Source organism: Gadus chalcogrammus, chromosome 7 (genome assembly GCF_026213295.1).
Source record: "Gadus chalcogrammus isolate NIFS_2021 chromosome 7, NIFS_Gcha_1.0, whole genome shotgun sequence".
NCBI classification, from domain to species: domain Eukaryota; kingdom Metazoa; phylum Chordata; class Actinopteri; order Gadiformes; family Gadidae; genus Gadus; species Gadus chalcogrammus.
Genome location: NC_079418.1, coordinates 21941767 through 21954266, shown reverse-complemented (window position 1 = coordinate 21954266; position 12500 = coordinate 21941767). Strand labels below are relative to the sequence as shown.

General features: G+C 48.0%; 1 protein-coding gene across 1 annotated transcript in view; it reads right to left on the bottom strand.

Annotated features, from left to right (window-relative positions):
* Positions 1–12500, bottom strand: part of robo3 (roundabout, axon guidance receptor, homolog 3 (Drosophila)) — a 68337-nt gene that overhangs the window by 14192 nt on the left and 41645 nt on the right. The window contains exons 7-14 of the mRNA XM_056594838.1: positions 9110–9191; positions 6838–7006; positions 3972–4138; positions 3418–3539; positions 2105–2321; positions 1318–1442; positions 377–560; positions 1–38 (exon numbers count right to left, since the gene is read on the bottom strand). The exon at positions 1–38 is cut by the window's left edge and continues 274 nt beyond it. Of these exons, the coding sequence (XP_056450813.1) occupies positions 1–38; positions 377–560; positions 1318–1442; positions 2105–2321; positions 3418–3539; positions 3972–4138; positions 6838–7006; positions 9110–9191 (1104 nt within the window). The remainder of the gene's footprint in view (positions 39–376; positions 561–1317; positions 1443–2104; positions 2322–3417; positions 3540–3971; positions 4139–6837; positions 7007–9109; positions 9192–12500) is intronic.

The window sequence follows — 12500 nt, the reverse complement described above, 5'->3', positions numbered from 1 at the left end:
CCCGCTGCCCACCGCGCCCGCCTGCTCCGACTGCAGCTCTGGAGGGCGGGGAGAGGAGAGGACATGGAGGGGGAAAGGGTTAAGGGAGGGGCAAGAGAACGTACATCCGTTTTGTTCTGTTTTGTATTTCTCAGCCGTTAAAGTCGTCAGTTTGACATTTTCGAAAATGTCACAAAGCGCTGCAAACTAAAGTTGTGACATTGCTATATAAAATGAACTGCTTCACATTTCACATTTCACATTTCACAAGACTGAACCGTTCAAACGATTGCAAGGATAACAAAGGATAACAGGATAACAAATCGGTGCTTAAACATTCATTTTCCCAGAAAACGTCTAAATTCCCACCCTTGCTTCTCTGGCATAACAGACTCACTGATTAAGACAGACACGGGCTGGCTGCGGGTGCCGACCCCGGCGCTGGTCACCGCGGCGACCTCCACCTGGTACACGACGCCGGGCACCAGGCCCTTCAGCACCGTGGACAGGGTGGAGCCCTCCACCGTCTTGTTGATGGAGTAGCGGGTCTGGTTGTCCGTCGGGACGCCTAGGCACCACACCTGTTTGTGTGGAGCAGCAAGGTGGCGGTCGGTGTTTGTTTTGGAAAACAGTGACTGTGTGATACTAGTACTCTCTGTCTATTGACTGTGATACTAGTACTCTCTGTCTATTGACTGTGATACTAGTACTCTCTGTCTATTGACTGTGATACTAGTACTCTCTGTCTATTGACTGTGTGATACTAGTACTCTCTGTCTATTGACTGTGTGATACTAGTACTCTCTGTCTATTGACTGTGTGATACTAGTACTCTCTGTCTATTGACTGTGATACTAGTACTCTCTGTCTATTGACTGTGTGATACTAGTACTCTCTGTCTATTGACTGTGTGATACTAGTACTCTCTGTCTATTGACTGTGTGATACTAGTACTCTCTGTCTATTGACTGTGTGATACTAGTACTCTCTGTCTATTGACTGTGATACTAGTACTCTCTGTCTATTGACTGTGTGATACTAGTACTCTCTGTCTATTGACTGTGTGATACTAGTACTCTCTGTCTATTGACTGTGTGATACTAGTACTCTCTGTCTATTGACTGTGTGATACTAGTACTCTCTGTCTATTGACTGTGTGATGCTAGTACTCTCTGTCTATTGACTGTGTGATACTAGTACTCTCTGTCTATTGACTGTGTGATAATGGATGATGGATAAACAAGTGGCTGTGTGATACTAGTACTCGCTATTGTTGTGGCGTTGATGGGTTAATATTAGGAGACACTTGTTGGGGGCTAAAGGATAACAAGACGCTACCTTGTAGTCCTGGATGACGCCGTTCTGCATGTCACTGGGAGGGGGCTCCCAGGTGACGCTGACACTGGAGCTGTTGCCTTGCTTCACCGTCACCACGGTAACAGCCCGGGGCGGGGCGCTCGGGGCTATTAAAAGGTAAGGAGGGCAGGGATGGTTAACGGGGTAAATATTAGCAACACGCTTAATCCATGGAGACACAGATGGCAGAGAAGGGTTAAAAATAGCTGGCTGGTTGTAGAAAAAACTAAGCGCACCGCGGGTAGCATATGCAAAACAATGCGTTGTAATTATAATTACTATAATTATAATTTAGTGATGTAGCATGGGGGCTTAAACTGATCAAAAACGTCACATTAATTATTTTATTACTCAAATGGGTTCCAGTGACTTCCGTTCAAAAGAATATTAATAATGTTTGGTATTAGACTATATTATAGAGTTAAAAAACAAGCCAATTTAAATTATCCGTCAAAAATTAGGGATTCTATGATTCATCAGCCACGGTCTACTTCCTCCTCAGATTCTAATGACATAAACGTATACAATTACAGTCATGCCTTTAACTTGAATCAATAATGGGGAGGTAGACAACCATGGACAAAACCAATCCAAACTTTCTTATCTTTCCTATCGCTGGGGTAGCATCACGATAACGCTGATTGAAACTGGTATAATATAACACTCTGTTCCATGAGATCGCACAGCTTTAACACCATGACGACAACACTCATACCGGCCTCCATGGGGAACCACGATACCAAACACAAGCGCTCCCCCGTCTCCTCACCTTCCTCCGGGGTCTGCAGCGACAGCACCCGGCTGTCCCGGCCCTGGAACTCGTCGAAGTACGGTCGGATCTTGAACTCGTACTTGGTGCCCTTGAGCAGGTCCCCGAGCACCGAGGAGCGCTCCGACGGCGAGTTGACGTCCTGCAGCACCCAGGTGCCGCCGCCGGGCCGGTAGAGGAGCCGGTAGCCCTGCACGTACTGGGACTGGCGGTCCACCTGGGGGGGGGGGGTAAGGAGACGAGGAGAGAGGGGTGAGGTCAAGACCGCGGAGAACAAAATGCCAATACAGCAGCGCAATACGCTGCTGTATTATCGTGTTGTTGCCATGTTTGGCATCTCCGGCAATCAATTTATACACAAACTTACATACATACATACATACATACATACATACATACGTATATATATATATATATATATATTTATATATATATATCATATCTTAGACTCTTATCATTGGAAAGCATAACAATGGTAGATAATAGTGGTAATGGAATGGTGCTTGAGGAGGAGGAGAGAAACATAAAGACTCAATCTGTAAACAGAAGAGTGAATAAGCGTGAAAAGAGACAGTAACGCATATTAAATAAGACGCGTGTAAGCAAACATTTGAATAGGGGCTAAATCAAATTAGCTTGCTGCACACACACACACACACACACACACACACACACACACGGAAAATAAGCTCAGCAGCATTTCAGAACACACTCTGGAAAGCAAGACATCAATTCAGAAATGGCCTGAGTGTTTACACGGCGCAGTCTGAGACATACATAATGCAACACGACTGATGGGCCGGGGAGGCCTAGCACCAGACATCGGGGATGTGTGTGTGTGCGTTTGTGTGGGGAAGGGGGGGGGGGGGGAGGGTGCGACCGTCTGAGCTACAGTGCAAATCGCGCCAAATTATGCGCAGCAAATAATTGACAGAAAGTCTTCAACCGCGAGCTGCTACATCTGTCGTGTGTTGTTTGTTTTCATTTACATGCCGATAACCACCATGAATATGAGAACCGCTTAGGCGGGGGGGGGGGAAACTCCAGCAGCATGCATGGGTAACACGCGAGTGTGTGTGTGTGTGTGTGTGTGGGGGGGGGAGAATGAGAGAGGGAAAGAGTGAGAGAGTGACAAAGAGATCAGGCAGATAGCAATAAAGAAAGATATAGATAAATATGAATAAATATATTGATATATCTATATGAGAGAGAGAGGAGAGAGAAGAGTGAGAGAGAGAGCGAGAGCGAGAGCGAGAGCGAGAGAGAGAGCGAGAGCGAGAGTGAGAGAGAGAGAGAGAGAGAGAGGCACTCACTGTCCAGGATATCTGGATGGCGCCAGTGGTGAGTGAGACAGGCTCTTTCAGTTGGACGTCGACCTCGCCGAGCTCCCGCTGGACCTGCTTGTGGTCCACGCCCTGACCCGTGGGGCTCACGTCTGGCGGAGTGGGAGAACAACAACAATAACCATGGGCTCTGTTTCTGCTGTGTCAGAGCACGCTATCTAACTTGAGGCGGTTTTGACTTGTGAGCAAACACATAAAGAAATCTAATCCTCGGCTTCTTTCGAGGGCTGCTCTCCATCATCTTCAGCTGAACGGTGAACACCAAAGGCCCGGTCAAAGCTAAAACAACTAACAATAAATCTAACGCTGGACTTTGTTTTTATAGTGTTTGATGCTTTTTTGTACCGATTCTTACTTCTCTCTAAAGGTAAAGCTGTACTGGTTTTGTTACTGATTTTAAAATGCTTGCAGCAAAAACAAACAATCTATTACCTCCCACTTTAACTTGCTTAAAATACAAGTACAAGGGGATCTATGAGGCTAGCTGTTTTTTGATATGTAAAAAGCCAACATCTGTTACCAACCTTGAGTGCGGACAGGTTCAGAAATGGGGCTGGGGTCGCTCAGGCCGTAGGCGTTGACAGCACGCACGATGAACAGGTAGATGGTGTTGGGAAACAGGCCCATGATCGTGTGTGTCTCCATCTTCACGTTGTCTGCCACGGTCTGCCAGGTGCTGCCAGCTGATTGGCTGCAATGGGACAGAGAAATAAGTGGCATAGGATTCATTTATGACTCACTATTAAGTCCTTTAGAGTAGGCTTTAATCCAAAGGAACTGACAGTGAGTGAATATATTTTCATGTCCATTTATGGCCCATTTATATTTTTGATATGAAAGAAAATATATAATATTTTACTGTTTGAGAATACATAGTAACTGAGTCAATGCAGGCTTTTGTAATCCACGTTAGAAGAGGTTCTCAAGCGAATGTCCCACCTCTGATTAAATTATGCACACTGCACAATCAACCAGACGTCTGACTGATCTCAAGGCAGCCATAAAGCATCTATTTTGGGCCCTTTATGTCGAATTCTTTCTTGAACTGCAGTGTCAGAATAAAAAAAAACAGGCGAAACAATGGCATATGTGAGCAAAGTGTGCAGCGTTTTTTTTATAAAGTTTACGTTTGAACCATGAGACCCTTTGGAAAACGTTCCAGTGACTCCGTTCTTTGTTGATGAAAAACACAATGGAGCCTGTGAAGCACACAGCTGCCAACAGGAAACGGTGGAACGCACTAGGCCTTCTGATGGATCGCACACAAGAACATGCGTACCACACGTACACACGCACGCACGCACACACACACACACACACACACACACACACACACACACACACACACACACACACACACACACACACACACACACACACACACACACACACACACACACACACACACACACACACACACACACACACACACACACACACACACAGCTTGCTGCCTTCCAGTTTCTCGCCCTGGTTTTTCGCTGTGAATTTATTGACACCATGCCTGAGTAGCATTCACCAAGGCCTGTCCAACCATTTGCTTGACAGTTTAAGAGACGTTTCCCCCGGGGTTGGTGGACCGGGCTGGGGGGGATGGGGGTGTAACGGGTGATGGAAAATGATCTCTACCTCTGACCTTCACAGTTAATACTTAGGGGATAAGAAAAATAGGGAAGAATCCTTTCCATAAGCAGTCATGTTGTGTTGCAGTTCCAGGGGAAACAATGCTGCTTTAAAAAAGGGGAAATTGATTGGGGGGGGGTCTCGCTTGGGAATGTCAGGGTCTTAGCCCCAGTCCGACTCCCGGCGTAAACACACAGGGGTACTAAAACTCCCACATGCCTTGCAAAAAATGTGTGTGTGTGTGTGTGTGTGAGTGTTTGGACTCAAAACCTAAACACATACACACACGCGCACACACATAAAATCAAAACACATGGACGCACACACACACACACGGTTCACCCAGCCCCTCCCCCTCCCACTACCTCCACCATCTCCCAGTCTACCCAAGGCATGTAAATGGAAAGACTATCGTGCTGTAACCCTTTGGCCATCCTGCAATGAATCAATCCTCCACTCTAGTTGTCTCTGCTCCTGCCTGCTCACTGTCCCGCGGCGGGACAGTGAGCAGGGACCCTGGGTAGCACAACACCCCGCTGGTCTAAGCTGGTTGTTCTGGTTTTAGCACATCGTTTGGTTTTTTATAAACTTGAGGGACGATTGCTTTCCACATAAAATTCGCCCATAAAATAAATTCCTATCGTCTTTTTCTGCATGCATTTTCACTGTCAACGACTAGCAAAGCACCTTGTAGTTCTTTCCCCTCTTATTAAGCCTAGCAGTGCCAGTAAGTTCAAATGTCCCATTGCTTATTTCCTACTGTTACTGCATTAATTTGCATGTTTAGAGTCCCAACAAAACCTGACAGAACGGCCCCGGTCTGGTTGCAGCATCTGCTTGTGTTGGCATGCAATTATACATCTTTATATGTAGCAATATGTGTGGGTGTGGGTGTCCGTGTGAGAGAGGGAGAGACACAGACACAGAGAGAGAGAGAGAGAGAGAAAGTGAAAGAGAGAGAGAGAGAGAGAGAGAGAGAGAGAGAGAGAGAGAGAGAGAGAGAGAGAGAGAGAGAGAGAGAGAGAGAGAGAGAGAGAGAGAGAGAGAGAGAGGTATACAGAGATGGATGGAAAGAGATTACAAGGGCATAGTATAGATGGACTGATGTGTGGGAATGCGTATTTGTGCATATGTGTAGAGCAAGTGAGAGAAAGACGGATAGAAATAGACGTATACAGAGAAAGAGGGAGAGCTGAAGGGCATGTATAGATGGATGCACTCTATGTGTGTACTGAGTGAGTGAGAGAAAGCGAAGAGGGGGAAGCAGAAGAGAAAGACAGAGATGGATAGAGACATATTGCACATGAACGCATATAAATTTGTGCGGGCGTGTGTGTGTGTGTATGCGTGTGCGTGTTTGCGTGTATGTGTGTACGTGTATGTGTGTGTGTGTGTGTGTGTTTGTGTCTGTGTGAGTGTGTCTGTGTGTCTGTGTGTGTGTGTGTGCGTGTGTGTGTGCGCTTGTGTAAGCCATTTCCAGAGCCTCGCTTACAAAGCAGCTACGAGAATATTGCTGACACAACAGCATCGGATAGAAGAGAAATAGCTGTAGACAGAGGGCAGTGTGGGCATCTATGTGTGTGTGTATGTGTGTGTGTGTGTCTGTGCATGTGTGTGTGTTCACGGCTATCTGCGTCCTTCAACGCACGACTCGACCCCATCTGCCAGACAGCGTTAGTTTGGCAAATTATACTTTAGCCCCGACCCCGCCGGCCCCCTTCCCTGAATCCCACCCTCCCCCTAACGTCGACATCCAAGAAGCCTCACCTGAAGGCCTCCACGATGTAGGAGGTGACGTCGGCCCCGCCCTCGTGGGCGTTGGGCTGCCAGGTGAGGGTCACGCTGGCCTTGGTCACATCCGTCACCACGGGCTTGTGGGGCGGGCCGGGCAGCTGGAAGGGCTCCGCGTTCTGGGAGCCGGACTGGTCGGCGCTCTCTGAGGGGGGACAGGGGGAGGAGCACGGCAGGGTGAGCCTTGGTTGCGTGCGTCGTGGGTATTTGTGTGTTTGGGCATGTGACATTGTGGACGCAGATGTCGAATGCAAACTTTGTTGTAAGGGATATTGTTGACGTGGACATATTCCTTCTCACTTAACATCAACATTGCTAAGTGAGAATGGGTTTGATGCAAAATCAACCCTGATTCGCCCGCTTGTACATGGCTACTAAGTCAAGAAATCAATACTTGATACAACAACAAAATGTTGCATTGATTTTTAAAAGATTGTGTTGCCTCCGCAGCGAGAATAGCTCAATTTAGCAGTTGGAAACAGCGTCCATAGTAACGGTCTTCAGAAATAACAGGCCAATGACTGCTGTTATTGATTGACCAATCAGAATTCAGAATGCAACAATGCCGCGTAATCATCAGCCCCTACAACTCCTATAATAAGGGCAGGTAGGCAGCTAGGCTGTTCGACTGCTAGCGATATGTGCTGGGTTCGATCCCGCCCACGCCTCCCTTCCCTGAGAGGGATCTAGGGAGATGCCTTACCCCTACAGCTCATCATTTTTCTGATAATGACTGTATCTGAAAAATGTATCTGAAAAATGTCCTGTCCTGTCATTCCCTTTGGGTAGAAGGCAAGCATGACTAAATATTTATGAAGAGGTAAGGGTATACGGGAAAATGTAGAAGTTGCTTCAATGTCGGTGTAGTTTTGCCCACACCAACCTAACGTACCAAACAGAAAAGGTAGTTCATATCTCCCTGGGGGTGGGGTAGGGTTGGTCGGTGGGCAAACTGAGGGCAGGATGAACGTCTGTCTTCTCTGTGTTCCCACTCTGACTTCAACCTTCAGCTAATAGTCGTTTTGACTATTTTCAGCTCTTACAGCGTCGACTAAAAAAAGAGAAGGCCCTTGTCGACTGTTCCTCAACGCTCTCCCTTCCCTTCCTGCTCCGACAGATTCCTCTTGCAGACGGAGGATAATGGCTTCTTGCTGGGATTGACTTATTTTGATACGCTTTCAGACTAATGGCTCGCACCGAGACTTCACGGAGCAACGCCTCAAGGGTCGCAGAGCATGTACGTTTCACTTGACTGGCAGCTAGCTATCCCTCTCTCTCTGCCTCTCACTCTGTCTCTCTCTCTGTCTCTGTCTCTATCTTTGTCTCGCTCTCTCTCTCTGTCTATTTCTTTGTCTTTCTCAATGTCTCTCCCTCTCTCTGTGCTTTCTCTCTCTATCCATATGTCTCTGTCTCTATGTTCTCTCTCTCTATGCTCTCTTTCTCTATCTATATTTCTCTCTCTATGCTCTCTCTCTCTCTCTATATATGTCTCTCTATGCTCTCTCTCTCTCTATCTATCGGTCTCTCTCTCTTTCTGATCTCTCTATATCTCTCTCTCTGTTCCCTCCTTTTCTATCTCTTTTTCTCTCTCTATCTCTCTGTTTCTGTCTCTTTCTCGCTCTCTTTTCTCTTGCTCTCTCTCCATGCTCTCTTGCTATGTCTATCTCTCTGTCTCTCTCTCCATGTCCCCGTCTCTCTCTTTCCCTCTCTGCCTCACTGCGGGCTAACCATGTTAGCTTGGCTTCAGAAGCGCTGTGAGAACAGCTTGATAGCTTTCACTTGGCATGTCTTTCTCCTCACATTTGTACAGTAATGTGTTGTGATGCTCCTGAAAGTACCGTGTCTGGACATATTTGGAAAGGCTGAGCTGTAGCGGTCGGGAGGGGGCATCACTATTCACACGGTATCACAGTGCTTGATCACATTAACAGGGCGTTCAGAAGGGTTTTGGATACGTTCAATTAATATGTAAATATTATGGTTAGAACTGAAGTCACAATGAGTATATTTTTACACACGCTGCTGATTTATCTGCATCATTGTAAAACGGCAATACACAATATTAGGATGTTAAAACAATGCTGTAGGCACAGCACTTCATAACATGAAACACAAACATAATTGGCAGACTCTGATATCCAGTCCCGTCAAAAAAAAATAATTTAATAGATCTCAATAGAGATCAGCAATTGCTGGGATGTGTGTTGTGTTCAATTGTAAATGAAGAAGCACGCAGGGAAATGTCTACCTTTGACTGTTAGTACTCCACTCCAACTGGTCTCTCCGCTGGAGCTGGAAGCCACACAGGTGTACACCCCAGAGTCTGTTTCCTGGGAACAACAAAAAAAGTATATTGTTAGCTTTGTGTTTATGTGTGTGTGTGTGTGTGTGTGTGTGTGTGTGTGTATGTGTGTGTGTGTGTGTGTGCGTGTGTGATGGCGGCCTCCAACATTTCCCCGGATAGGACATGTTTGTCTCCAGGAAAAATCGTAGCGGGACATTGGCTGGGCGCGGAGCCTGGTGTCATCGACAGCTGGTAATTTATGCGCAGCGCACCAGGTGGGACCTTTGATGTTGCGTTGCTCGTTTGCTCCCTGGCAGACGATTGGTTCTTGCTTAACGGGCGACTCTGTTTGACTGGTGAACATGCACCGCGAGCAACGCTCGGAGGAGCCGTCAACGGGCTGCGGCGTGACAGAAATGTGTTTGCGTTCGCCCTTTCTGGATTAAGGTTTCTCCAGCTAGCCCCGTTGGGGACATGTGTCTCATTAAAACTATAAAGTTGTATTTGTTATTGAGCCGTCATTTTTAAAACCGCCGTTCTTTGAATCCAGTTTTGAGGGTCCCTCTGGATCTATTAAAACAATTCTAGAGGAGAAAACTATACATTCAATTACGGAGCTGTGCCGTGGTCAAATCTTCACACCCTAGTCAATCTTGCCATTTCATCATCGGTATCCTCGGTGGCCCTCTTCGGCTTTTATGTTCCCCCTTTCTCATTTGAAGGCAGAGCAGCGATGGTAAAGAGGGATCAAAGGATATCATTTTAATAACCGTACTCGCTCTAGAATGTTCTCCAACCATACAGCTTTCATACTCCACACCCACTTAGCATTCAGGACCCACAACTGGCAAATGTGATAAAAGAGTATGTGTGTGTGTGTATGAACGTCTGTGTGTTGTGTGTGAGTCTGAACATGTTTGTTAGTGTGTGTGTGTGTGTATGTGAACATGTGTGCGTGCGTGTGTGTGTGTGTGTGTGTGTGTGTGTGTGTGTGTGTGTGTGTGTGTGTGTGTGTGTGTGTGTGTGTGTGTGTGTGTGTGTGTGTGTGTGTGTGTGTGTGTGTGTGTGTGTGTGTGTGTGTGCAGCGGGGTTCCCACGTGGGTCTCCATGTTTAGTGAGAGGCTATCGTTTTTTGTATTTTTTTTTTAGAGGGGTGGGCGCAGGCCAAGAGCCAGACTGAGTGTGAAATTGCTAACAGCGGTGAGAGATGTCAGAGTCTCTCTGTACAACAAGGCACAGGTGTAACGGAGCTGACAGGCTGCTGCAGAAACACCCTGGGGCGGAGCAGGAGCTCTCTCTCTCTCTCTCTCTCTCTCTCTCTCGCTCTCTCTCTCTCTCTCTCTCTCGCTCTCTCTCTCTCTCTCTCTCCCGCTCGCTCAACCCATCCCTCTCGTTTCTTCTCCTCCCTGCTGCCACTGCTGTAGTTAAGTCTGTGGATCGGTCTGTGTTTTTCTAACCGTCCTTCCTTTCTTTCTTTCTGTCTATCCTTCCTTACTCCCAGTCTATCTGTCTGTCTTAACTTCATACGTTCTGTCTGTTTGCCTCCATCTCTGTCTCTCCTTCACTCTTGCCTCCTATCACATGCTATCCCGTCTGTGCTTGTGCACCAAATCGCCCCCACAATCCATCCCTGCTTATTAAGTTAATACATCCCCATAACAAAAACCCATATTACTCCAACGCCTAATACATTATGCAGAACGAAAACCTCCCTCACACACACACACACACACACACACACATACACAGATGAATGAGTGGGTTGCGTGGGGGGGGGGCAATCTGCGGTGACTAATGCTTCACTTTAGCAGTGGTACAATTGGCTTCTCCCTCTCCCCCTCCCTCTCTCTCTCTCTCTCTCTCTCTCTCTCTCTCTCTCTCTCTCTCTCTCTCTCTCGCTGCTGGCTCCAAGGGCCAGCTCATCAGTAGCAGTGACAGAGAGATTACTCAAGACTAAGTGGCTTGTCAGGGGGGGTCCCCTCGGACCAAAGAGACAGGTGAGCCCTCTGCCTGGTACAACAAGACCACCCCAATCCCTCCATCCATCTCTCTCTCTCTCTCTCTCTCTCTCTCTCTCTCTCTCTCTCTCTCTCTCTCTCTCTCTCTCTCTCTCTCTCTCTCTCTCTCTCTCTCTCTCTCTCTCTCTCTCTCTCTCTCTCTCTCTCTCTCCCAAGGATCTCTCTGTGTCTCTCCCTTGGCCTTCCAGTGGCCGTGACATTGAGCTGACCTGTGGGAGGGGGACAGGGGAGCGTGGCGTCTGGCTGGGTGGGGGGCGTGGTGAGCAGGTTCACCCCAGATGGTGGGATTTGGTGGATGGGAGGCGTGAGGGGAGTACAGCAGGAGTAGGGGAGGGCGGGCAGGGGTGAGGTGGTGATGGGGGAGGCAGGGAGGGGAGGAGAAAGGAGCGAAATGGGCCAGTGCACCTGACGATTTATCCCGGCTGGCTGGCAGTGCCTGGTGTTGGTGTGTATGTGTGTGTGTGTGTGTGTGTGTGCGTGCGTGTGCGTGTGCGCGCGAGTGTGTGTGTGTGTGTGTGTGTGTGTACTGTGTGTGCACATGTGTACGTGTGTGAGAGTTAATGTGTGTGGAGCGGGGGGGAAATTTAGCTAACAGATTGTTGAAAAATTGATAAGGAGAGCAACAGAGGAAGGGAGAAAGAGAGAGAGCGGGAGCGGGAGCGAGAGAGAGAGAGAGAGAGAGAGAGAGAGAGAGAGAGAGAGAGAGAGAGAGAGAGAGAGAGAGAGAGAGAGAGAGAAAAACGAGTGTGTAAGCGAACGAGCTGGCGAGCAAGCGAACGATACAATGTTCCGAGTGAAGATTCAAAGACTCCCGTCCCTCCGGAATGAGGGGTGTAAAGCTAACTTCCTCTTCCGCCTTTGCTATGGAAATGTCTGAAGATCTGCTTTAACAGCTAAATCTGCCCTCTACCCTGGACCGGCTCCACACACCCACACATACACACTGACTCACTCACCCACAAATTCACACTCACCCATACACATTCACCCACAAATACACACTCACCCACCCACACACACTCACCCACACACCCACACACACACTAACATACACCCTCACACACATACACACACACACACACACACACACACACACACACACACACACCACCACACACACGCACCCACACACACACACACTGTCCCCCTGGCCCTGTCTCGTTGGCGTTTGTGATCGGAAGCAGCAGCGTGTGTATCTGGCAGAGGTCCCAGGGTAATGGCATCTCCCACGGTTCACGGGTGAAGCAGGAACAAACGTACCATCTGTCTCCTCCACCAGGGGCCCCCTTACTAGTCCACCAGCCCCACACACACACACACACCCACACACACCCACC